At 43.3% G+C, this 27,684-nt stretch overlaps 1 protein-coding gene across 6 annotated transcripts in view; it reads left to right on the top strand.

The window, feature by feature from the left end:
- The window catches only part of PRTFDC1 (phosphoribosyl transferase domain containing 1), a 101,829-nt gene that overhangs the window by 39,586 nt on the left and 34,559 nt on the right, over positions 1–27,684 (top strand). Inside the window, exon 4 of one of the 6 annotated variants that reach the window (XM_060095461.1) lies at positions 7,666–7,894. The exons of 4 other annotated variants lie outside the window; for them this stretch is intronic. In XM_060095461.1, the coding sequence (XP_059951444.1) occupies positions 7,666–7,830 (165 nt within the window). In that variant the 3' untranslated portion in view covers positions 7,831–7,894. Of the gene's footprint in view, positions 1–7,629; positions 7,895–27,684 lie in introns of those variants that run through there. One more of the 6 variants, XM_060095456.1, reaches the window with a different exon arrangement.

The raw sequence follows: 27,684 nt of genomic DNA, 5'->3' as shown, positions 1-27,684 counted from the left end.
GAGCCTTTTGTGCTCCTTCTGTGTGGTCTATATTCTGGCCATTTACCAAGGGAGATATTATTCTGTTTGTTTCACATGGTAAGACAAACTCATTCATTCACTCATCCGAGTCATTAGTTCCAGGTATCAGCGAGGCCCATCTGCATCTAGGAGTTTGTTAGTGTGTGTGTGCATGTGTGCGCGCACACATGCACACGCACGCATGCTAGCGTTCTGTTGGCATCCAAGTTATACCACGTTTTTGTAGTTCTTAGTATTTCTTCATATCCAACATATAAGGATCCTCATGTGATAGGCGACCCAGGCCTCCCTTGACTTTGGAGAGGACCTGGCAGCCACGCTGTCATCAGGCATATACACGAAGCATGGAGAGCAGAGAGAAGGTTGGGGAGGCTTTCTCTGCTGAGTTATGAAGGCAGAGTAGGGTTCTCTTTGCAGACAAGAGGAGATAGCAGTTAGGCTGAGAAAGCAGCATCTACCACTGCACAGGGGCAGGAGGAAGCCTGGTCTGGGATGGATGGATGGAGGACCAGGCACATGGGGCGTGCTAGGAAACAGGCCTGCAAAGATGGGCCTGGGCAGCCTCTGAGGAGTTAGCCCTGTTGCTCTGGGCCTAGAGGATGAGTGTTATGTGTAGTGAACTAAGTTGGGCAGAGAAAGACAAATACTGTGTGATATCACTTGTATGTGGAGTCTAAAAAACAAAAGCTAGTGAATGTAACAAAAAGAAACAAACTCACAGATACAGAGAGCAAACTAGTGGTTACCCGTGGGGAGAGGGAGGGGGGAGGGCAAGATAAGGGTAGGGGATTAAGAGGTACAAACTATACAGACTACTATATATAAAATACATAAGCTACAAGGGTATAGTGTACAGCACAAGGAATATAGCCAAGATTTTGTAATAACTATAAATGGAGTATAACCTTTAAAAATTTTGCATCACTCTGTTGTACATCTGAAATTTATATAACATTATAAATCAACTATACCACAACTTAAAAATGGAAAAAAAGTTTGAATTTAATGAAAATCTTTTATCGAAGTGTAATTACATTCAGAAAAGTGCTCAAATTGTGAGTGTACAGCTCACTGAATTTTTCACCAAGTGAATATAAATACACTTGTGTAATCATTACCAGTTAACTACAAACAGAACATTACCAATGGGTTCTTTATTAGTTTTCAACCTTTTTATTAGAGCATAGTTGATTTCTAGATAGATAGATATAGCTAGATATTCTTTTTCAGATTCTTTTCCATTACAGATTATTACAGGATATTGAATATAGTTCCCTGTGCTATACAGTAGGCCCTTGTTGTTTTAGTTTTCAACTTTTAAGAGATGCTCAATAAATAACAATTTACCTAGTCTGTGAAGATGATCCAGTCATTTCTCACAGAAGTCTCTATACCGTGTTATTCCATTCATAGAGGGAAACTCGTGCCAAATAATCTACTCAGTCTTTTATGGTCTTAGGGGAATCAGTAGATATTTGTTGAAAGACTAAATGAATGACTACCCAAGCCAACAATTATGGTGGAGCAGCAAGAAAATGAGGGAGGAAACAATCTAACTATAATCTGGTTAGACGACATTTGCTTACTTTCTCTCCTAGCTCCTATTCCTAAGACTGTATCACTGGGTGGTGAGAGGAGAAAGCTCTCTAAGCTTTATTGTCACTCTCTTTGGTTCCAAGTATGAAGAAAAATGTGAAAGGCAACTTCCTCTAGGGCTTCTAGAAAGAGCCAGAGAGGCTGTTTGCACTGGATTGGGTTTACGAGGACTAGATTCTAGTCCTGGTTCTGATGTGACCTTGTGAATCACAAGGTCTCGGACAGAAGTTGACTGGGTCTCTCGTCTGTGAAAGAACAGAAGTAGACAATTGCTAGAAATTACTTCTGCTCTAAGGTTCCAACACCCACTCTTTCGCAATGACTGGCTGTAGCTCAGGGTGCAACCTTTGGCCATAGAGCAGATAAAAATGACCTGGGCCCCACTGTAGAAAGCCGTTGGCACGGGTCCACGGCTCTGTGAGTTGGCCAATCCTACTAACCAGGCAGAGATTCATGCCTGACTAGAATGTGAGTTGTTGCTTTGCAAAAGAGCAATTTCAAGATTAAGGGTGAAAAAAAAAAAAAATCCTGGGCAGTCACACCCCTCTACCATCCAGCTAAATGGGCAGCTTTGATGAGTAATCCATCCATTGCTCCAAGCCATCAGCCTTCTTCTTCCATCCGGATTTGCTGGTGCCGAATTTTCACTGCCAAAAGCAGCTCCGACTGTGTAGGCTCCCCTCAGATTAATGGTGCAGGAAATGCAGTGATGTCCGTGGTGGGGACTCTGGGGCTTTGGACCTTGTGGATGGATACCTCCTGTGACAAGTTGTCATGCCCTTAGACCATCTCATTTGGGGGAATTGGATATTCATAGATGCTCAAGAAGAGAAATTCACTGCAAGTGCATTGATCTAATACAGTAAGACATTCTGGGTATGACTAGAACCATGACACCACGACATGGGGAAGATTAGAAATATTCTGTTTCAGCCTTTTTTCAAACACACTTCAGTGTGTATTAGTGAGGTTACGCGGTGGTAGTCATCTCTCTTCCATCGGTAACTTCTGTTTTTGTCTTAGTGTGACACCATGCACACACTCTCACCCTTGCCAGTTTCCTTCCTCTTCTAACTGCTGACATTCTGCCAGAAAAGATGGTTTCTTTCTCACACAGTTGCAGGTTCCTTTTTTCATAGTGACTTGATGTTACCCTGCTCGGCCATTCAAGAAACGGGAGCCTGACAATTGAGAGATTTTAACTGTGGCTTGCAATCCACTACACATACGTAAAGGAACCAAGATACAATTTCCTATTAACTTGTGTGATGATGTTTGAGGCATATGATTCTGAAGAATTTTAGAAGACTAGACACATTTCTGATGATAAATTATGATTTCCAGGTTTTAATTACTTTGTACTATGATAGTTTGAGGTTCAACTTTCAGACTAGAAATTTCAAATTCTCATTTCAAACACCAATTCATGACAGGTGGCCATGAGGTAATTTCCGTTCTTAAAGACATGCACAGGAAGCAAGGTTCTTCCTTTTTAAATGCAGCCTTTATGCATAGATTTTATTTATATAAAATGTGCATCCCAAGTCTTTGTAAATAGCACTCAGCCCAGTTATTTTGTTTTTTTATAATTCTGAAAATAAACATGTACAAAATTTAGCAACTAAAATCCAAACTCACTGGGCTTGCAAGCAATGTTATATAGATTTGTTGATTTGGTTTGTAGGAGAAATGACTGATTTTTTTTAAAAAATTCAATGAATGAATTTGAGGAGACAATTTAAAATAAAGAGCTATGTATCCCAAAGACCATTTTTTTGGTCACCAGATTAGCACATTCTTCTTTCTTTACATCCACTCAAGACTCTAGAAGGGTCTGAGGAATTGCCTGTCTGTTAATTAGCCAGAGTAAGAGGGCAACTTCTCAGGAGCGACAGAAGTTAATAGGAAAAATTCCGATGCAAAAATACTGTTACCTAAGGCTATATAAAAAGTCAGCTGCAGAGAAGCAATTTCAGAGTTTCTGATTTTTTGGTTTCCATTTGGACCAACACTACTGCCATGGTCTTCTTCTCATGTCCCCTTGATATTGGTTTAGGTTTTCACAAGAATTCGTATTTGGAAAGAAACTCTGAAGAGGCAAATATTTAAGTTCTCTAAACTTAGCAACATAAGAAATAAAATAAATGGCATGTTTTTCAAAAGAGAGAATTAGGTTGCATCAGGTAATTAGGTGAGCTGTGGAATTCTGCCTATTGATGGGCAGTAAGCAATGGCTAAAGTTGGTTTTTTTTTTTCTGATTTTCAAACCTTCACCAGCTAGCAATCTCTACAGATCCGTTCTCTTCATAAATAAAATCTGTGTATTCATTTCCAGTTCATCTTCAACCTACTTCCTGAATCCCCCAATTTTAGTAGGTAAGAGTCCACAGATATCCACGTCTGAACAATAAAGAAAATTTGTAAAAGCAGCAATATTGTTTAATTTGGAATACTTCCTGCAACATCGTTGGCTGTTCTCTAATGGAATTAGAGCATTTCACTGTTGTGGTAACATGTTTAAATGACCATGCTTTGTCATGTGATTTGTCTCTACTGTCTTGAAATCTTGGTTTTTTTAAAGACTCATGTCGGATTTCTCTCTCTTTTTCTTTCTAAAGTATGTGGTTCAAACACGGCATCTCTAATGATAGCATGATAGAGTCCACTTGCTGGTTAGTTAGAAATCAGTATGTTTTAGAAATGCTAGATTTCAATGTAGTAGATCAGTTGCTGTTTCCCATAACCAGCTCTTACCCACTGTGTTTTGTGGAAGATATGAAGCCTTTCATCAGTTCATCTGTCTGGTCCCATTCAAACAATGTGGCCGGGGAGTCATGCACAGGGTAACCCCTATCCAGTGCCCTTTATCCCAGAGCACTTCCCAACCACCAGAGGAATCCCTTTACATGAAATAAAGGAAGACAAAGTTCCTCTCTAACCTCGTAAAAAGCTCAGGCCCGGCTACTGTGGAGAGCAAGCACTGACAAATAATAATCACCAACTGAACTCGTGGGAGACACACATGGGAGTGGCTCCCCAGGTCCTAGCAGCTGGCCAGGTGGCCCTGACGGCGCTGTCCCATCCTCTCCACACCTCTCCTGGGGGCTCCAAATCGCCCCCTCGATCACAGCGGTCGATTTCAGAGTGGTTATCTGAGACAAGGCAGGCTAATCCTTCCAGGTCACGTATACAATGATTGCAATAGACATGTGATCCAAACCAAACCAGTCAAGTCTTCCTTGGAATTTATTACAGGGGGACATTGTTTTCTCTTGGATGATGAGGTTGTTAGGTTGAGCCCAGAGATGGAGTGGAAGCAGACACGTGAGAAGGAGAGGTCCTGAGGCTACCTGAGTCCCTGGTTCAAGATGCCCTGTATCCATCCTGCTATCCTATAAGCTTAGTCATTCAACTCTTCCTTTAATCAGTCACCTTTCTGTTTAAATTAATTCAAATGAGGTTCCTATCACCTGCACTTGAGAAAAGCCTGAGTTGCACACGTATCAAAATGAAAAATTTCGGACTTCCCTGGTGGCGCGCTGGTTAAGAATCCGCCTGCCAATGCAGGGGACACGGGTTCAAGCCCTGGGCCGGGAAGATCCCACATGCTGCAGAGCAACTAAGCCCGTGCACCACAACTACTGAGCCTGCGCTCTAGAGCCCGCGAGCCGCAACTACTGAGCCCATGTGCCACAACTACTGAAGCCCACGTGCCTAGAGTCCATGCTCCGCAACAAGAGAAACCACTGCAATGAGAAACCCGCACACTGCAAGGAAGAGTAGCCCCAGCTCACTGCAACTAGAGAAAGCCCACGCACAGCAACAAAGACCCAACACAGCCAAAAATAAATAAATAAATAAATAAAAATTTTTGAAAAGAATAATTTCAAACTCACAGAAAAAGAGGTCAGATTTGTGGTTTCCAGAGGCAGGGGTTGGGAGGTAGGGGGAGGGGGAGGGGAGGGGGAACTGGATGAAGGTAGTGAAAAGGTACAAACTTCCCGTTACAAGATAAAAAAAGTACTAGTAATGAACAACATGATGAATATAATTGACGCTGCTTTCTGTTATATGGGAAAGCTGTTAAGAGAGGAAATCCTAAGAGTTCTCATCACAAGAAAAATATGTTTTTCCTATTTCTTTAATGCTGTGTCTCTATGAGATGTTGGATGTTCACTAAACTTACTGTGATCATCCCTTCATGACGTTATGTGGGAGTCAGACCATTATGCGATGTGCCTTATATGCGGTGCGCCTTGTATGCGGTGCGCCAGTGCTGTATGGCAATTATATCTCAATAAGAATGGAAGAAAAAATAAAAATAATAAAATTTTTTTTAGAAGAGTAATTTATGATAGCACCTTCAGTGGCTGGTAAGCATCCCATCATATGCGTATATTTACAGATTTTTCAGGTAGCCCACTATTATTAGACACTTAGATCCCTTAAAGCAGTGCTCCCCAACATTTTTGGCAGCGGGGACCGGTTCTGGGGAAGACAGTGTTTCCACGGAGGGTGGTGCGGGCGGAGGATGGTTCATTCAGGTGGTGACGCGAACGATGCGGAGCGGCACCTTCGCTCACCTGCCCGCTGCTTGCCCCCTGCTGTGCGGCCCGGTTCCTAATAGGCAGCGGAGCGGTACTGGTCCGCGGCCCGGGGGTTGGGGACCCCTGGCTTAAAGTGCTCCTGCGTGGTAACTAAGGCTATGATACATACACATCCTTATTCACAAAATGTTGGGCGCATCTCTGATCCTTTCAGTCGGCTAGCTACTGAAACCGTGTGCCCTTTGAAAGCTTTTGATACCTTATCGCCCGATTTCCCTGTCAAACAGTTGCATTTAATGTGTATTCCCAACGGCGGTTCACGAAAGTGTCTGTTGTTTTCACAGTGTCACCACCTCGGGATATTGTCATTCTATTTAATATGTTTCTCAATTTCATGGGCAAAAAGTGCCAACTCATTGTTTTTTCAGTTTGTACTTCTTGGGAAAAACAGGTCATTCTTACAAAGAAGTCCTGGATTTCCCTCACGTTGTAGAGCCTCATGCTGGTGGCCCTGTTATCACTCCACTGGGCCTCCGTGGCTGACAGACTCACGCTATCAAAATGCTAACAGAGTTTCCTGCTGTCAGAGGGTTCTGTCAGAACATCACTTGCCTAATTTTGATCCAAAATGCCAACAACCCTCTTGATTCTGAGAGGAGGGGAAGAGAAAAGGCATCAAGCAAACACAGAAGGTAGCAGGAGCATTTCTGCTTTCATTTGTCTGAATTTGTTAAGTTCAGACGTGGTGACTGAGGGGCAGATGGGAAAGCCCTTTCTCTGGCAGGGAAACCGACCCTAAGGAGACTTTCTTTTGACCCAGAGTGCTCCCGACTTTTTAACGCATTCACAGTAGTTTCTCCTTCTCGTTTGGAGTTGGAATGACCTTGCATTTCACAGAGGCACAGGGCCCCTCCTTGCAGGTGGAATGACTCACGTCTGTCCTTCCTCTGTCGCGGTTCCAAATAGGGTGCGTTTGCTCTCACGTTTTTCCCTCCCTTTCATTAGGAACAGACTAAATCTAGCATTACAGTGTCAGAAGTTGAGCTTAGTGAACTCCGGGATTCTCATGAAGGGGCTCGAGCAAAGAAAGGCCAGGTCTCGTAATTAAAGGCTTCAGGAAGCATCCTTCAGGGCACGTGCCATTGGCTTCTGTGCCTTTTTGTCCAGCCAAAGCCCCTTCTCTGCATATTGCATTGTTGAGTGTGATGTGGCCAAAGAGAGCTGATGCTTGAGCTTTTTCACCGTGACAGCACAGAATAAGAAAGAAAGGGGAGGCACTCTTTTCATTTTACTTTTAGATTAAGTGTGTGTTGTCCTAGCGTCCATTGGTCTGAGAATTACTGTATGAAAATTTTTTTTAATAAAGTCTGTACTATTATATCATTATTATTAATGTAATGGGTTAAAAAGATTGCATTAAGCCATGTTGATTTTCATTTTTTTTTTTTTTTTTTTTTTGCGGTAGGCGGGCCTCTCACTGTTGTGGCCTCTCCCGTTGCAGAGCACAGGCTCCGGACGCGCAGGCTCAGCGGCCATGGCTCACGGGCCCAGCTGCTCCACGGCATGTGGGATCTTCCCGGACCGGGGCACGAACCTGTGTCCCCTGCATCGGCAGGCAGACTCTCAACCACTGCGCCACCAAGGAAGCCCTGATTTTCATTTTTAACCAGTCTATTATAACTAATATATATCTATATATTAAATATTAAATACGTATTTCTATATTTAAATATATATGTGTATATATATATTTTGGCCAGCTTCAACTCTATCCCTCGTAGATTTTCAGGCTTTCTTTCACTTGTATTCCAGAACTACAGCTTTCCCCTAAGCTTACATCAGGTCCCCTCATATATAGAAAACTACTTTATTTATTTGAATAAGAAAGTTTAGAGATTTCCAGAAGAAAGAAAAAAAGGTTCATGGACATAGAAACAGAATAGTTTATAGAATATACGTTTCTAATTTAATCTTGGTATAAGTCACAACTTCTCTAGACCTCATATTTTATAATTATAACAGGAGAGTTTTATCATTAGAAGACACAACACAGGTAAACTTTTAGCTTCAGACCTGTCTGGGGAGCCAGGCCCCAACTCTTTCACAAACCAGGAACTATTTCCCCTTCTCCTGAGTTTTAACCCACTTGCCTCTAGTTCTTCACCTACTAATAGGGCCAGACGGTAGAGTTAATAACAACCACTGATTCCAGTTCTGGAGCCAGAAGAGGTTTGAGGTTCAGAGAGTGGATGAACTTGCTCCAGGGGGCACGTAGTCCAAGAGTGGTTGAACCTGGACTTGAACCCATGTTATCAAGCTACAAAGCCATGACCTCAACCACTGAACTGTGCCGTCTCCCAGCAGCCTGGTGGTTCTCAAACTTTTTTTTCAGCACTGAAACTTTTTAAGTGATATCTTCCCTAAAACCTCAACAGTGGAGCTGCTCTGGGTAAGTGGGAACCCAGGTCTCAGCAGCTTTGTCTCATCTACAAGCCTAGGTTGGCACCATGGTGCTTTCACAGAGCCCTGAGCTGCAGGAGGTGGGAAAAGAAACCACTGTATTCCCGTGACTACACGCGACCGTGATGGAGCAAAACTCACCTTCCCTCCTCCCCAGAGACTCTGGGTGAAGAACAAGCAGTCAGGGTCCACAGAGGCAGAGGCCCAAGAGCATGACTCACAGCTTAAGCAGCAGTGCCAACAGCCAAAGGGCCATCAGAGCTGCCGTATTTTGATGCTTCCTTTGAGGGCCGCAGAAATGTTATCAGGAGACAAGCAGCGTCTGCGCTTCCTCCGCCTTGACCCTCGCACATCTGCAGTGGACATGATAAGGAGGGAGCCCTCAGGCCTTCATTTTGGAGCACTGCTGCCACTAGCATTGTCAGCTTCATTAGTGTGAATTTGTATCTTTTTAAATTTTTTACTTTTGGCCACGCCGCATGTCTTGCAGGATCTTAGTTCCCCAACCAGGGATCAAACCTGGGCCCCGGAGTGGAAGTGCTGAGCCCTAATCACTGGACCACCAGGGAATTCCCAAATTTGTATCATTTTCCTGAAGTTCACCATAATGGTCAAGTGTGAGAACTCTGCCATGGGCAGGCCTGGGTTCCCATTCTGGCCCTGCCAATAAGTAAGTGAGCTTGGACCAGCTATTTAACTAAGATGCCATTTTCTCATCTAGAAAATGACATAAAGCAAGTAAAACACAGCACAGCATCTACCACAATAAAGGGTAGCTATTAATAATATTATAAGTTGGGCCTCCCTGGTGGCGCAGTGGTTAAGAGTCCGCCTGCCGATGCAGGGGATACGGGTTCGTGCCCCGGTCTGGGAGGATCCCATATGCCGCGGAGCGGCTGGGCCCGTGAGCCATGGCCGCTGGGCCTGCGCATCCGGAGCCTGTGCTCCGCAACGGGAGAGGCCACAACAGTGAGAGGCCCGCATAGCGCAAAAAAAAAAAGAAAAAAAAAAAAAATTATAAGTTAACAAAACATGTTTCTAGTTATAAGAAAATAAGAATCCAAAAACTCTATTAATATATATGGTTATTATTAAGAGATGGACCCATGAAAACTTTTTTTTTTTTTTTTTTTTTTAGTTTGGATACTTTCCTTCTGAATTGCATTTGCATTTTCTTTAGTGATCTCCACAATAAGTCCAGTTAATATCCATTGCCACACAGTTACAAATTTGTTTTCTTCTTATGAGAACTTCTAAGATGTACTCTCTTAGCATGACGTAACGTACAGCCTGTTGACTGTAGTTAATAATAATACTAGTAATAGTATTGTATATTTGAAAGTTGAATTTGAATTTTAAGTGAGTTTTCTCTCATTATGTAATATAGGATGTGCTACTTCTATTTCGTGGCACTTCAGTCAGAAGTGCCATTATGAAGAGGGATTTATATGATCAGAGTTTGGGTGGATTTTATTATCTATTGATAAGCTAAATCCCAGGGTTTTAAGAGACTTTAGAAACTCCTCCTTCCTGTTCTTCTTAGCCAAATAAAAACCAGAGTTATAAAAATTGAACATCCTATGTGGGAATCATTAATGCATCCTTAATATCTAGCCATGTCTGCCAGTGGTAGCAAAATCTGCTTTTAGGTCTTTAATGCTCCAGAAATAACTAGTGCTTTAATAGAATCTGAAATGTCAGTTTTCTAGTGAAGAAGAATATTGCTTTCATTGCCTCTTGCCTCCTGAAATACCTCAGTCCCTTTCCAGTGTGGACCAGTGTATTTATAACACCCACAATTTGTTATTAAATTTCAGCTGTTGGGTTAGGTGTGCTGGAAGGGCCTGTGAGCACAGAACCACAGCTCCACTACCTAATTGGCCCTGGCGGCATTAATCATTAGATAAATGGGAGGAGAAGAGAATTTATTTTGACTGTAGGGGTAAAAACCATAGTGCACAGCCAATGTGAGCAGATGAGAATCAGGGGTGAACATGCAGAAGAAACAGATGGTGGTGAGTCAAGAGGAGGAGGCCAAAAGTTTTACATAAAATGTGTGACTTAATCAGAGCCCTGGCAACTTGAATGGGATTTAAAAGCACATCTGAAAGAAGTTGGCCTTGTTGGTCTCTATGGTGGAAGCGGAGTTAGAGCACTTGGAGCAGCTTCCTAGAACTTTTGGCCACAGTAGGGTGTAAATTATGTAACATTAATCAAAACTGTTGATTGATTTTTAATTTAATTTTATTTTATTTTATTTATTTTTTCTTTTTTGTGGTATGCGGGCCTCTCACTGTTGTGGCCTCCCCCGTTGCGGAGCACAGGCTCCGGACGCGCAGGCTCCGGATGCGCAGGCCCAGCGGCCACGGCTCACGGGCCCAGCCGCTCCGCGGCATATGGGATCCTCCCAGACCGGGGCACGAACCCGTATCCCCTGCATCGGCAGGCGGACTCTCAACCACTGCGCCACCAGGGAGGCCCTAATTTTATATTTTTTAATTTATTAATTTATTTATTTTTGGCTCTGTTGGGTCTTCATTGCTGTGCGCAGGCTTTCTCTAGTTGCGGTGAGCGGGGGCTACTCTTTGTTGCGGTGCACGGGCTTCTCATTGCAGTGGCTTCTCTTGTTGTGGAGCACGGGCTCTAGGTGCACGGGCTTCAGTAGCTGTGGCATGTGGGCTCAGTAGCTGTGGCTTGCGGGCTCTAGAGCACAGGCTTAGTAGTTTTGGCACACGGGCTTAGTTGCTCCGCGGCATGTGGGATCTTCCCGGCCCAGGGCTCGAACCCATGTCCCCTGCATTGGCAGGCGGATTCTTAACCACTGCGCCACCAGGGAAGTCCCTGATTGATTTTCTTTTTTTTTTTTTTCCTAAGGTTCTGTGCACTTTATTTATTTATTTATTTTTATTTATTTTATTTTTTTTCTGCTTTATAACAAATTTAATCAGTTATACATATACATATGTTCCCATATCCCCTCCCTTTTGCGTCTCCCTCCCACCCTCCCTATACCACCCCTCCAGGCAGTCACAAAGCACCGAGCTGATCTCCCTGTGCTATGCGGCTGCTTCCCACTAGCTATCTACCTTGCGTTTGGTAGTGTATATATGTCCATGCCGCTCTTTTGCTTTGTCACAGCTTACCCTTCCCCCTCCCCATATCCTCAAGTCCATTCTCTAGTAGGTCTGTGTCTTTATTCCTGTCTTACCCCTATGTTCTTCATGACATTTTTTTTTCTTAAATTCCATATATATGTGTCAGCATACAGTATTTGTCTTTCTCTTTCTGACTTACTTCACTCTGTATGACAGACTCTAGGTCCATCCACCTCATTACAAATAGCTCAGTTTCGTTTCTTTTTTTTTTTTTTTTTTTTTTTTTTTTGCTGTACGCGGGCCTCTCACTGTTGTGGCCTCTCCTGTTGCGGAGCACAGGCTCCGGACACGCAGGCTCAGCGGCCATGGCTCACGGGCCTAGCCACTCCGCGGCATGTGGGATCTTCCCGGACCGGGGCACAAACCCGTGTCCCCTGCATCGGCAGGCGGACTCTTAACCACTGCGCCACCAGGGAGGCCCTAATTTTATATTTTTTAATTTATTAATTTATTTATTTTTGGCTCTGTTGGGTCTTCATTGCTGTGCGCAGGCTTTCTCTAGTTGCGGTGAGCGGGGGCTACTCTTTGTTGCGGTGCACGGGCTTCTCATTGCAGTGGCTTCTCTTGTTGTGGAGCACGGGCTCTAGGTGCACGGGCTTCAGTAGCTGTGGCATGTGGGCTCAGTAGCTGTGGCTTGCGGGCTCTAGAGCACAGGCTTAGTAGTTTTGGCACACGGGCTTAGTTGCTCCGCGGCATGTGGGATCTTCCCGGCCCAGGGCTCGAACCCATGTCCCCTGCATTGGCAGGCGGATTCTTAACCACTGCGCCACCAGGGAAGTCCCTGATTGATTTTCTTTTTTTTTTTTTTCCTAAGGTTCTGTGCACTTTATTTATTTATTTATTTTTATTTATTTTATTTTTTTTCTGCTTTATAACAAATTTAATCAGTTATACATATACATATGTTCCCATATCCCCTCCCTTTTGCGTCTCCCTCCCACCCTCCCTATACCACCCCTCCAGGCAGTCACAAAGCACCGAGCTGATCTCCCTGTGCTATGCGGCTGCTTCCCACTAGCTATCTACCTTGCGTTTGGTAGTGTATATATGTCCATGCCGCTCTTTTGCTTTGTCACAGCTTACCCTTCCCCCTCCCCATATCCTCAAGTCCATTCTCTAGTAGGTCTGTGTCTTTATTCCTGTCTTACCCCTATGTTCTTCATGACATTTTTTTTTCTTAAATTCCATATATATGTGTCAGCATACAGTATTTGTCTTTCTCTTTCTGACTTACTTCACTCTGTATGACAGACTCTAGGTCCATCCACCTCATTACAAATAGCTCAGTTTCGTTTCTTTTTTTTTTTTTTTTTTTTTTTTTTTTGCTGTACGCGGGCCTCTCACTGTTGTGGCCTCTCCTGTTGCGGAGCACAGGCTCCGGACACGCAGGCTCAGCGGCCATGGCTCACGGGCCTAGCCACTCCGCGGCATGTGGGATCTTCCCGGACCGGGGCACAAACCCGTGTCCCCTGCATCGGCAGGCGGACTCTTAACCACTGCGCCACCAGGGAAGCCCTAATTTTATATTTTTTAATTTATTAATTTATTTATTTTTGGCTCTGTTGGGTCTTCATTGCTGTGCGCAGGCTTTCTCTAGTTGCGGTGAGCGGGGGCTACTCTTTGTTGCGGTGCACGGGCTTCTCATTGCAGTGGCTTCTCTTGTTGTGGAGCACGGGCTCTAGGTGCACGGGCTTCAGTAGCTGTGGCATGTGGGCTCGGTAGCTGTGGCTTGCGGGCTCTAGAGCACAGGCTTAGTAGTTTTGGCACACGGGCTTAGTTGCTCCGCGGCATGTGGGATCTTCCCGGCCCAGGGCTCAAACCCATGTCCCCTGCATTGGCAGGCGGATTCTTAACCACTGCGCCACCAGGGAAGTCCCTGATTGATTTTCTTTTTTTTTTTTTTCCTAAGGTTCTGTGCACTTTATTTATTTATTTATTTTTATTTATTTTATTTTTTTTCTGCTTTATAACAAATTTAATCAGTTATACATATACATATGTTCCCATATCCCCTCCCTTTTGCGTCTCCCTCCCACCCTCCCTATACCACCCCTCCAGGCAGTCACAAAGCACCGAGCTGATCTCCCTGTGCTATGCGGCTGCTTCCCACTAGCTATCTACCTTGCGTTTGGTAGTGTATATATGTCCATGCCGCTCTTTTGCTTTGTCACAGCTTACCCTTCCCCCTCCCCATATCCTCAAGTCCATTCTCTAGTAGGTCTGTGTCTTTATTCCTGTCTTACCCCTATGTTCTTCATGACATTTTTTTTCTTAAATTCCATATATATGTGTCAGCATACAGTATTTGTCTTTCTCTTTCTGACTTACTTCACTCTGTATGACAGACTCTAGGTCCATCCACCTCATTACAAATAGCTCAGTTTCGTTTCTTTTTATGGCTGAGTAATATTCCATTGTATATATGTGCCACATCTTCTTTATCCATTCATCCGATGATGGACACTTAGGTTGTTTCCATCTCCGGGCTATTGTAAATAGGGCTGCTATGAACATTTTGGTACATGACTCTTTTTGAATTATGGTTTTCTCAGGGTATATGCCCAGTAGTGGGATTGCTGGGTCATATGGTAGTTCTATTTGTAGTTTTTAAGGAACATCCATACCGTTCTCCATAGTGGCTGTACCCATTCACATTCCCACCAGCAGTGCAAGAGTGTTCCCTTTTTTCCATACCCTCCCCAGCATTTATTGTTTCTAGATTTTTTGATGATGGCCATTCTGACTGGTGTGAGATGATACCTCATTGTAGTTTTGATTTGCATTTCTCTAATGAGTAAAGATGTTGAGCATCCTTTCATGTGTTTGTTGGCAGTCTGTATATCTTCTGTGGAGAAATGTCTATTTAGGTCTTCTGCCCATTTTTGGATTGGGTTGTTTGTTTTTTTGTTATTGAGCTGCATGAGCTGCTTATAAATTTTGGAGATTAATCCTTTGTCAGTTGCTTCATTTGCAAATATTTTCTCCCATTCTGAGGGTTGTCTTTTGGTCTTGTTTATGGTTTCCTTTGCTGTGCAAAAGCTTTGAAGTTTCATTAGGTCCCATGTGTTTATTTTTGTCTTTATTTCCATTTCTCTAGGAGGTGGGTCAAAAAGGATCTTGCTGTGATTTATGTCATAGAGTGTTCTGCCTATGTTTTCCTCTAAGAGTTTGATAGTGTCTGGCCTTATATTTAGGTCTTTAATCCATTTTGAGTTTATTTTTGTGTATGGTGTTAGGGAGTGATCTAATCTCATACTTTTACATGTCCCTGTCCAGTTTTGCCAGCACCACTTATTGAAGAGACTGTCCTTTCTCCACTGTACGTTCCTGCCTCCTTTATCAAAGATAAGGTGACCATATGGGCGTGGGTTTATCTCTAGGCTTTCTATCCTGTTCCATTGATCTATATTTCTGTTTTTGTGCCAGTACCATACTGTCTTGATTACTGTAGCTTTGTAGTATAGTCTGAAGTCAGGGAGCCTGATTCCTCCAGCTCCATTTTTCGTTCTCAAGATTGCTTTGGCTATTCGGGGTCTTTTGTGTTTCCATACAAATTGTGAATTTTTTTGTTCTAGTTCTGTGAAAAATGCCAGTGGTAGTTTGATAGGGATTGCATTGAATCTGTACATTGCTTTGGGTAGTAGAGTCATTTTCACAATGTTGATTCTTCCAATCCAAGAACATGGTACATCTCTCCATCTATTTGTATCATCTTTAATTTCTTTCATCAGTGTCTTATAATTTTCTGCATACAGGTCTTTTGTCTCCTTAGGTAGGTTTATTCCTAGATATTTTATTCTTTTTGTTGCAATGGTAAATGGGAGTGTTTCCTTGATTTCACTTTCAGATTTTTCATCATTAGTATATAGGAATGCCAGAGATTTCTGTGCATTAATTTTGTATCCTGCTACTTTACCAAATTCATTGATTAGCTCTAGTAGTTTTCTGGTAGCATCTTTAGGATTCTCTATGTATAGTATCATGTCATCTGCAAACAGTGACAGCTTTACTTCTTCTTTTCTGATTTGGATTCCTTTTATTTCCTTTTCTTCTCTGATTGCTGTGGCTAAAACTTCCAAAACTATGTTGAATAAGAGTGGTGAGAGTGGGCAACCTTGTCTTGTTCCTGATCTTAATGGAAATGGTTTCAGTTTTTCACCATTGAGGATGATGCTGGCTGTGGGTTTGTCATATATGGCCTTTATTATGTTGAGGAAAGTTCCCTCTATGCCTACTTTCTGCAGGGTTTTTATCATAAATGGGTGTTGAATTTTGTCGAAAGCTTTCTCTGCATCTATTGAGATGATCATATGGTTTTTCACCTTCAATTTGTTAATATGGTGTATCATGTTGATTTATTTGCGTATATTGAAGAATCCTTGCATTCCTGGAATAAACCCCACTTGATCATGGTGTATGATGCTTTTAATGTGCTGTTGGATTCTGTTTGCTAGTATTTTGTTGAGGATTTTTGCATCTATGTTCATCAGTGATATTGGCCTGTAGTTTTCTTTCTTTGTGACATCCTTGTCTGGTTTTGGTATCAGGGTGATTGTGGCCTCCTAGAATGGGTTTGGGAGTGTTCCTCCCTCTGCTATATTTTGGAAGAGTTTGAGAAGGATAGGTGTTAGCTCTTCTCTAAATGCTTGATAGAATTCGCCTGTGAAGCCATCTGGTCCTGGGCTTTTGTTTGTTGGAAGATTTTTGATCACAGTTTCAATTTCAGTGCTTGTGATTGGTCTGTTCATATTTTCTGTTTCTTCCTGATTCAGTCTTGGCAGGTTGTGCATTTCTAAGAATTTGTCCATTTCTTCCAGGTTGTCCATTTTATTGGCATAGAGTTGCTTGTAGCAATCTCTCATGATCCTTTGTATTCCTGCAGTGTCAGTTGTTACTTCTCCGTTTTCATTTCTATTGATTTGAGTCTTCTCCCTTTTTTTCTTTTCTTTTCTTTTTTTTTTTTTAAAGAAGATGTTTTTGGTAGGAGTTTATTAATTTATTTATTTATTTTTGCTGTGTTGGGTCTTCCTTTCTGTGCGAGGGCTTTCTCTAGTTGTGGCAAGTGGGGGCCACTCTTCATCGCGGTGCGCAGGCCTCTCACTATTGCGGCCTCTCTTGTTGCAGGAGCACAGGCTCCAGACGCGCAGGCTCAGTAGTTGTGGCTCACGGGCCTAGTTGCTCCGTGGCATGTGGGATCCTCCCAGACCAGGGCTCGAACCCGTGTCCCCTGCATTAGCAGGCAGACTCTCAACCACTGCGCCACCAGGGAAGCCCCTTCTCCCTTTTTTTCTTGATGAGTCTGGCTAATGGTTTATCAATTTTGTTTATCTTCTCTAAGAACCAGCTTTTAGTTTTATTTATCTTTGCTATCGTTTCCTTCATTTCTTTTTCATTTATTTCTGATCTGATCTTTATTATTTCTTTCCTTCTGCTAACTTTGGGATGTTTTTGTTCTTCTTTCTCTAATTGCTTTAGGTGCAAGGTTAGGTTGTTTATTCGAGATGTTTCCTGTTTCTTAAGGTAGGATTGTATTGCTATAAACTTCCCTCTTAGAACTGCTTTTGCTGCATCCCATAGGTTTTGGGTCGTCGTGTCTCCATTGTCATTTGTTTCTAGGTATTTTTAAATTTCCTTTTTGATTTCTTCAGTGATCACTTCGTTATTAAGTAGTGTATTGCTTAGCCTCCATGTGTTTGTATTTTTTACAGCTCTTTTCCTGTAATTGATATCTAGTCTCACAGCATTGTGGTCAGAAAAGATACTTGATACAATTTCAATTTTCTTAAATTTACCAAGGCTTGATTTGTGACCCAAGATATGATCTATCCTGGAGAATGTTCCATGAGCACTTGAGAAAAATGTGTATTCTGCTGTTTTTGGATGGAATGTCCTATAAATATCAATTAAGTCCATCTTGTTTAATGTATCATTTAAAGCTTGTGTTTCCTTATTTATTTTCCTTTTGGATGATCTGTCCATTGGTGAAAGTGGGGTGTTAAAGTCCCCTACTATGAGTGTGTTACTGTCGATTTCTCCTTTTATGGCTGTTAGTATTTGCCTTATGTATTGAGGTGCTCCTATGTTGGGTGCATAAATATTTACAATTGTTATATCTTCTTCTTGGATCCATCCCTTTATCATTATGTAGTGTCCTTCTTTGTCTCTTCTAATAGTCTTTATTTTAAAGTCTATTTTGTCTGATATGAGAATTGCTACTCCAGCTTTCTTTTGGTTTCCATTTGCATGGAATATCTTTTTCCATCCCCTTACTTTCAGTCTGTATGTGTCTCTAGGTCTGAAGTGGGTCTCTTGTAGACAGCATATATATGGGTCTTGTTTTTGTATCCATTCAGCCACTCTGTGTCTTTTGCTGGGAGCATTTAGTCCATTTACATTTAAGGTAATTTAAGGTAATTATTGATATGTATGTTCCTATTCCCATTTTCTTAATTGTTTTGGGTTCGTTATTGTAGGTCTTTTCCTTCTGTTGTGTTTCTTGCCTAGAGAAGTTCCTTTAGCATTTGTTGTAAAGCTGGTTTGGTGGTGCTGAACTCTCTCAGCTTTTGCTTGTCTGTAAAGGTTTTAATTTCTCCATCAAATCTGAATGAGATCTTTGCTGGGTAGAGTAATCTTGGTTGCAGGTTTTTCTCCTTCATCACTTTAATTATGTCCTGCCACTCCCTTCTGGCTTGTAGAGTTTCTGCTGAGAGATCAGCTGTTAACCTGATGGGGATTCCCTTGTGTGTTATTTGTTGTTTTTGCCTTGCTGCTTTTAATATGATTTCTTTGTGTTTAATTTTTGACAGTTTGATTAATATGTGTCTTGGCGTATTTCTCCTTGGATTTATTCTGTACTGGACTCTCTGTGCCTCCTGGACTTGATTAACTATTTCCTTTCCCATATTAGGGAAGTTTTCAGCTATAATCTCTTCAAATATTTTCTCAGTCCCTTTCTTTTTCTCTTCTTCTTCTGGAACCCCTATAATTCGAATGTTGGTGCGTTTAATGTTGTCCCAGAGGTCTCTGAGACTGTCCTCTGTTCTTTTCATTCTTTTTTCTTTATTTTGCTCTGCATCAGTTATTTCCACTATTTTATCTTCCACCTCACTTATCCGTTCTTCTGCCTCAGTTATTCTGCTATTGATCCCATCTAGAGTATTTTTCATTTCATTTATTGTGTTTTTAATCGATGCTTGATTCATCTTTAGTTCTTCTAGGTCCTTGTTAACTGTTTCTTGCATTTTGTCTATTCTATTTCTAAGATTTTGGATCTGGGAAATAGAATCTTGTTTCATCTTTACTATCATTATTCTGAATTCTTTTTCAGGTAGACTGCCTATTACTTCATCATTTGTTAGGTCTGGTGGGTTTTTATCTTGCTCCTTCTGCTGTGTGTTTTTCTGTCTTCTCATTTTGCTTATGTTACTGTGTTTGGGGTCTCCTTTTTGCAGGCTGCAGGTTCGTAGTTCCCGTTGTTTTTGGTGTCTGTGCCCAGTGGCTAAGGTTGGTTTAGTGGGTTGTGTAGGCTTCCTTGTGGAGGGGACTAGTGCCTGTGTTCTGGTGGATGAGGCTGGATCTTGTCTTTCTGGTGGGCAGGTCCACATCTGGTGGTGTGTTTTGGGGTGTCTGTGGACTTTTTATGATTTTAGTCAGCCTCTCTGCTAATGGGTGGCCTTGTGTTCCTGTCTTGCTAGTTGTTTGGCATAGGGTGTCCAGCACTGTAGCTTGCTGGTCGTTGAGTGAAGCTGGGTGCTGGTGTTGAGATGGAGATCTCTGGAAGATTTTCGCCGTTTGATATTATGTGGAGCTGGGAGGTCTCTTGTGGACCAGTGTCCTGAAGTTGGCTCTCCCACCTCAGAGGCACAGCACTGACTCCTGGCTCCTCAATTTGGGATGATTTGTTGTCTATTCATGTATTCCACAGATGCAGGGTACATCAAGTTGATTGTGGAGCTTTAATCCGCTGCTTCTGAGGCTGCTGGGAGAGATTTCCCTTTCTCTTCTTTGTTCTCACAGCTCCCGGGTCTCAGCTTTGGATTTGGCCCCGCCTCTGCGTGTAGGTCACCGGAGGGCGTCTGTTCTTCCCTCAGACAGGACAGGGTTAAAGGAGCAGCCGCTTCGGGGACTCTGGCTCACTCAGGCCGGGGGGGACGGAGGGGCACGGAGTGTGGGGCGAGCCTGCAGCGGCAGAGGCCGGCGTGACGTTGCACCAGCCCGAGGCGTGCCGTGTGTTCTCCCAGGGAAGCTGTCCCTGGATCCCGGGACCCTGGCAGTGACGGGCTGCACAGGCTCCCCGGAAAGGGGGCGTGGACAGTGACCTGCGCTCGCACACAGGCCTCTTGGCGGCGGCAGCAGCAGCCCCAGCGTCCCACGCCCGTCTCTGGGCTCCGCGCTTTCAGCTGCGGCTCGCGCCCGTCTGTGGAGCTCCTTTAAGCAGCGCTCTTAATCCCTTCTCCTCGCACACCAGGAAACCAAGAGGGAAGAAATAGTCTCTCGCCTCTTCAGCAGCTCCAGAGTTTTCCCGGACTCCCTGCCAGCTAGCTGTGGCGCATTAGCCCCCTTCAGGCTGAGTTCTCGCCGCCAGCCCCAGTCCTCTCCCTGCTCTCTGACCGAAGCCCGAGCCTCAGCTTCCAGCGCCGCCCGCCCCGGCGGGCGAGCAGACAAGACTCTCGGGCTGGTGAGTGCCAGTCGGCACCGATCCTCTGTGAGGGAATCTCTCCACTTTGCCCTACCCAGGTACGTGGGGAGTTTCTTGCCTTTTGGGAGGTCTGAGGTCTTCTGCCAGCGTTCAGTAGGTGTTCTGTAGGAGTTGTTCCACGTGTAGCTGTATTTCTGGTGTATCTGTGGAGAGGAAGGTGATCTCCACGTCTTACTCTTCCGCCATCTTCCCCGGAAGTCCCTGATTGATTTTTTTAACTGAGTTTTTCATTTTGGTGTTTTGTTTTGTTTTTGTTTTTTTTACATTTTCTAATACTAAACCAGATGTGAAGTCCTCTTTGAAAATGGCCAGTCAGCAAGCACTGTTACAGGCACACATGGGCACAGCAGACCTAGCACAGGATCCTGTTTGCACATCCACTCATCCACTTGCCAGTGTGAGGCATTTCCGTTTCCTAGTGCACAGCACCCCCTTTGAGCCCGCCTCCTTGGCACCTGTTGATGGACATGACGGCAGTTTTTACTTTGGTGGGGCTGTTACAGACACAGCTGCTATGAAAGTCTGTAACAGCCCTTGTGTGGACATGAGCTTTCTTTTCTCCTGGGTAAATACCTAGTGGTGAATGCCTGGACTTTATAGCAGACGCATACTTAACTTTCTTAAAAACTGCTCAACTGTTTTTCAAAGTGGCTGCACCGTTTTATGTCCCCTTCAGCAGTACGTAAGAGTTCCAGTTGCTCTACATTCTCACCAACATTTGGTATGGTTTTCATTTTAGCCATTCAAAGGAATAAAGGTATCTCATTGTATTTTAGTTTGTATTTCTTCTTTTTTTTTTTTTTTTTTGCGGTACGCGGGACTCTCACCACTGTGGCCCCTCCCGCTGCGGAGCACGGGCTCCTGACGCTCAGGCTCAGCGGCCATGGCTCACGGGCCCAGTCGCTCCGCGGCATGTGGGATCTTCCTGGACTGGGGCACGAACCCGTGTCCCCTGCATCGGCAGGCGGACTCTCAACCACTGCACCACCAGGGAAGCCCCTGTATTTCTTTAATGAATACTGATGTTATATGTTTCTCTTTCCTTTTGCTTTTAACCACTTTGTTTCTTAATATGTGAAGTTGGTTGTGAAGGCAGCTTATATCCAAATATCTTCTACTAACTTTGCAACTTTTCTGTAAGTCTGAAATTACTCCAAAGTTAAAAGTTTATGTTTTTAAAAAGACTTAAATACTAAGAGAAAAAAATCTTTTATATTTACTCATGTAGTTACCATTTCCAGTGCTTTTCATTTCTTTGTGCAGATCCACATTCCCTTCTCATAATCATTTTCCTCCTGTCTGAAGTTCTTCCTTTAACAGTTTTCGTAGTACAGCTCTGCTGGTGATGAATTATTTCAGCTTTTGTTTGTCTGAAACCATCTTTATTCCACCCTCAGTTTTTGAATGATAATTTTGGGGGGTATAGAGTGCTAGGTTGACAGTCTTTTTTCAGTACTTTAAATGTGTTTTTCCATTATTTCCTCACTTGATTTGTTTCTAATCAGAAATATATTGTCATTAGTATTTTTATGCTTTGGTGTAGTTTTCTTCATGTTGCTTGTACTTGGATTGCATTGAGCTTCTTAGATCTGTGGACTTACACTTTTCATCAAACATGGAAGTTATTTAGCCATTATTTCTTCTAATGGTTTTTTCCCCAGTCCTCGTTTTCAGGGACTCTAATTACATGTCTATTAAGCCATATCCTAAAATTGTTCCACATCTCTTTGATGATCTATTTGTTTTGTTTTGTTTAATTCTTTTTTTTCTGTTCCATTTTTGGATACTCTGTTGTTGTCCTCAAGTTCACTAATCATTTCTTCTGCAATGTCCCAACTGCCATTAATCCTATTCAGTTGTATGGCTTCTCTATTGCTGCATGACAAATTACTACAGATTTAACAGCTTAAAACAACATACAGGCATAAGCTCGTTTTATTGTTTCACTTTATTTAGTTTTGCAGATAGTACACTTTTTGAAAATTGAAGTTTGTGGCAACCCTGTGTCAAGTAAGCCTGCTAGCACCATTTTTCCAACAGCATTTGCTCCCTTTGTGTCTCTGTGTCACATTTTGCTAAGTCTCATAATTTTTCAAACTTTTTCATATCATTATACTTGTTATGGTGATCTGTGATCAGTGGTCTTTGATGTTACTATTGAATTATTTTGAAGCACCGTGAACTGAACCCATATAAGATGGCAAACTTTTTTTTTTTTTTTGCTGTACACGGGCCTCTCACTGCTGTGGCCTCTCCCGTTGCGGAGCACAGGCTCCGGACACACAGGCTCCGCGGCCATGGCTCGCGGGCCCAGCCGCTCCGCGGCACGTGGGATCTTCCGGGATCGGGGCACGAACCCGTGTCCCCTGCATCGGCAGGTGGACTCTCAACCACTGCGCCACCAGGGAAGCCCATAAGATGGCAAACTTAATTGTTGAAATGATAGCACAGGATTTAGAATATTACATAAAGTTACTTGATAAAGCAGCAGCAAGGTTTGAGAGGATTGTCACCAGTTTAGAAAGAAGTTCTACTGTGGGTAAGATGCTATCAATCAGCATTGCACGCTCCAGAGAAATTGTGCTTGAAAGGAAGAGTCAATCGATGCGGCAGACGTCACTGTGGTCTCATTTTAAGAAGTTGCCACGGCCTCTCCAGCCTTCAGCCACCGTCACCCTGATAGGTCAGCCGCCATTAATGTTGAAATAAGACCCTCCACCAGCAAAAATATTACAACTCACTGAAGGTTCAGATGATGGTTAACAATTTTTAGGAACAAAGTATTTTTAAATTGAGGTATGTACATAGTTTTTTTTGACATAATGCTATTGCACACTTAATAGAGTACAATATAGTATAAACATAGCTTTTATATGCACTCGGAAACCATAAATTTTGTGTGACTTGCAAGAGAGTAAATCTGGTCTTTTTTATTCTGTCTTGACAAGAAACAGAAGTCACAGAGCCTTATCCAAAGTATAATGAAATTTTGAAGCTACAACAGTAATAAAAATCATTGCCTTAACGTTTTTTAAAATTAGGAAAGCAAGATGTATTAGGAAATAGTTTCACGAACTCCATTATGTTAAAGACATCGTGACTTTTACAGCAAATGAGTGTGGCATAGCCAGAGGAAGATTATATAAATGCCAAATAAATACCTGAAATTTCCAAAACCCAAATGTCATTTTCTATGTAGCTTTGACCTTGGGCATTACCAGTCGGTAAATACAAAATTGGATCCACTTATGAGTATGCCCAAAGTTCATTGAATTGGGGTTGAACGTTTCCCATCTGCCCAATCAAGAATGTAATCTTCAGTGATTTCTGAGGGTCCCCAAATGGGTCCTCACATGGGTACACAAATCAGTCTGTCAGCTGCACTTACCACAACGCATCTGCCACCTCCTCGGTCAGCCCCTGCTCAGTCTGTGCCTGAGAAGCCTCTTCTAGCATCATTAGTGAAGCCTTCGCTAATGGGCCCTATTGTGAGAGTGCCAGCCCTCTGGGTCCCAGGGCCGGGCCAGGTTTCTCACAGAGGCAGGGCGCCCCAGACAATTCTGAGCCTACCGTGCCTCAGACCTCTCACCCCTGCAAGAATCTTACAGTCTATAATGAAAGCAGTTCAGTCCTTCAGCAGCAGGGCTCAAATGCAGTCCAGGGAGCCAGACAGGGAACAGAGGCCACATCACGCTCCAGCCTCCTCTTCTCTCTTCCCCACCACCTCTGAGTCAATCAGACTTCTCTGTCTCCCCTTACAAAACAAGGGCCCTTGTGCTCATCAGCCAATGACAGCAAATATTCGACAGGGCAAAGGTAGAGAAAAGTAGGTGTTTCGTGCATTAGCAATATCTGGATGCAAAAACCCGACAGCCCAAGTGCCCTGTTCCATCGTTGCTGGAGCTCAGTAGCCCATGTCATGGGGACATTGTGACCTTCAGGGCACAGAGGTCATTGGGTCTGGAGCTCAGTTGACTGTCTCACTGAGTTGTTCTTGGATCATCTGGCAAAAGCTAAGAGCAAAAGCCCCCTCCCGGGGTGATTTGGCATTCTCCTTGGCAGTCTAGAATAAGGTACCCTCCCGGAGCCTCTACACTCCCCATCTTTAGAGAAGGCACGGCCTCTCTTGCATCAGACACAGCTGTGGACTTCTTCCTCCTGTCTCTCCTCCTCCAGGCTTCCGCCAACAGATCGGTGCAGCGGAGTCTCATTTCCTTTGGTGTCCTTGACCTTCCTCTCCACTGTGATTATAAGAACATTTATTAGAGAATAATTTATTCCTCAGGCACATTAATGGAGTCCAGATTCTGTTTGTTTTATATGGACAGGCAGATGTGCAGCATTTTGGGCTACTTTTAGATGAGCAATGCTGTTTATACGGAATTTTCCCGAGACCACCCAATTTAGTTCACATGACCTCTTCAGCTACTTCCAAGCCCTGGCTTCCAGAGGAGAAGAAAAAAACTTCATAACTCAGCGCCCCACCCAGTTTTGAAGACATGACTTAATACCGAAGGAATTTGCAAGCCTGCACTGCCAATCAACATGCCTACATCAAATAAACCATCTTTTCTTATTCTGAAAAGGGGAAGGTGGCTCTGGAAGCATTCTGCTCTCCAGCCTCCTCACATATGACTCATGTCTCATTTAGATACTTGGAGCAAAGACCATCGATCTAAAAAGTACTAATAGTAGATGAAATACCTAATACTTGGTCCTCCCCAAGCCTTCCACTCTCTATATGTTGCCTTTCCCCTCAGCTCAGGATTATGCCCAAAGATACTGTAAATGATTTTTTGCACATAGAAAGTTTGCTATATTTTTCATAGCATTTGCATTAATTGGCAATTTTTTGCTCATCACATGAACCCTGAGAAGCGAGTAAGGCGGTTGATAGTGTGTGCGTTTTCCAGATGAAGTAACTGAGAAATCAAGTGAGTTTGCCAAGGTGTCCCAGTGAGTAATTGGTGAAGGTAATCACTCTGGTTGATCATAATCATTCATTTTCTCTTGTATGATCATGTTTAATCTGGAACCATTTCCTATTGCTAAATTTGGTTGTTTTGAGTTACATAGACATACCATTACATTACAGATGGATATTAAATATATTATGTTACTTTATTGTTTACCATGATGTGAGGATACATCAATGCCTTTTATTTGTAAGCTCTGTCTGAACTCTAGCCAGTGAAATCGTACAGAAAGTGTGACCCAGGAAACAATATTCTAGGTTTCTTCTGTAAATAGCGATAAATTTTAGTCACACGAATGACTGGGAGTTACTCACATAACCAAAATAGAGCTTGATACAGTGGAAAAATGACTAGACTAGAATAAAGGTTAAGATACCTGGTATCAGGCCTGGCTCTGTCATTAACTCACCTCCACGCCCACGTCCTTTCTTTATTCAGATAATAAAAGAGGAAAATCCAGTTCAATAAATACTTATCAGGAGCTTACTGTGGGTGAGGCATTTTACGTATGACATTTAATTTAAACCTCACAACAATCCAAATGTGTGGGTGTTATTGTCCTATTTGATAGAAGAGAGGTCGAATATCAGGAAGACAAGGAAGGGGGCAAGGGAGGGTCATGTTCCTTTCTGCATACAAAGCCCTGCTCAGTGTTAAGGAACCTATGAAGATGAAAGAGAGTCCCTCTCCTCAAGATGCTTTCAAAACAGCAGAAGTGAACAGATGCACAGCCAATGAGCAGGGAGATGCCAGTTAACAAGGAAGAAGCACGCGCTGCATGAAATGGTGCTGAAGGCAAGGGAAGCACATCAGAGGGAGAAATTGACTCTGGCTGTTGGCGGGGGGGTGGGTGAGGGTCAGGTGATGATTCATCATGAGAGTAGACTTTAATTTGTATATCTAAAGGAGATTATGATCTTTGACAAGCAGAGATGTGGCAGAAAGACATTCTTGGTGGAGGGAGCATCAGTAAGACACTGGTGATGATAAAACGCAGGGTGTGCACTGGACTCAGGCAGCAGGTTGGTGTGGGTGGAACACAGACCCTGGCAACTCAGTGTCCCCTCTGGACCGGCCCCATCCCTGTTGCCAGGGAGCTCGTTAGAAATGCAAGCTGTCAGGCCCTACCCCAGATGGGATCACAACCTGCCCAGGTGATTCATGTGCAGAAGGAGTAAAGGAGCAAGTCACACAGAGGGGTCGCTTCTCTAGGACGTATTGGTTAGATGGAGGCCTTGGAGCAAGACACAGGATCAATCTCTGCTCTGTCTTCAGCTCCATCACTTTCCAGCTGTGGGACCTTTGGAAAAATTACTTACACTTTATTTAAGTTACCTGTTGCCTCATAAAATTTTTTTTTTTAATTTTTTTTTAGGGCTTCCCTGGTGGCTCAGTGGTTGAGAGTCCACCTGCCGATGCAGGGGACGTGGGTTCGTGCCCCGGTCCGGGAGGATCCCACATGCCGCGGAGCAGCTGGGCTGAGAGCCATGGCCGCTGAGCCTGCGCGTCTGGAGCCTGTGCTCCGCGACGGGAGAGGCCACGGCAGTGAGAGGCCCGCGTACCGCCAAAAAAAAAAAAAAAAAAGATTTTTTAATATTTTAGAGCAGTTTCAGGTTCACAGCAAAATCCAGGGAAAGGAGAGAGAGTTCCTGTATACCCACCACCTCTACACACACTTAGCCTCTCCCGTTTTCAACATCCCTGACCAGAGTTACACCTGGGTTACAGCTGATGAACCTACATTGATTTATCATCATCACCCAAAGTCCATAGTTTACAGTAGTGTTCACTCTTTTTTTTTTCTTTATGGTGTTTTATTTAAGAAATGCTTTCTTCACTCCATATCATAATGATTTGCCTTTCAGTTTTTTTTTTAACATCTTTATTGGAGTATAATTGCTTTACAGTGTTGTGTTAGTTTCTGCTGTATAACAAAGTAAATCAGTTATATGCATACGTATATCCCCATATCCCCTCCCTCTTGCACCTCCCGCCCACCCTCCTTATCCCACCCCTCTAGGTGGTCAAAAAGCACCGAACTGATCTCCCTATGTCGTGCAGCTGCTTCCCACTAGCTATCTGTTTTACATTTGGTAGTGTATATATGTCCATGCCACTCTCTCACTTCATCCCAGCTTACCCTTCCCCTCCCCATGTCCTCAAGTCCATTCTCTAAGTCTGTATCTTTATTCCTGTCCTGCCCCTAGGTTCATCAGAACCATTTTCTTTTT

This window comes from Mesoplodon densirostris, chromosome 4 (assembly GCF_025265405.1).
Source record: "Mesoplodon densirostris isolate mMesDen1 chromosome 4, mMesDen1 primary haplotype, whole genome shotgun sequence".
NCBI lineage: Eukaryota > Metazoa > Chordata > Mammalia > Artiodactyla > Ziphiidae > Mesoplodon > Mesoplodon densirostris.
This window is presented reverse-complemented; position numbering and strand designations above follow the sequence as displayed.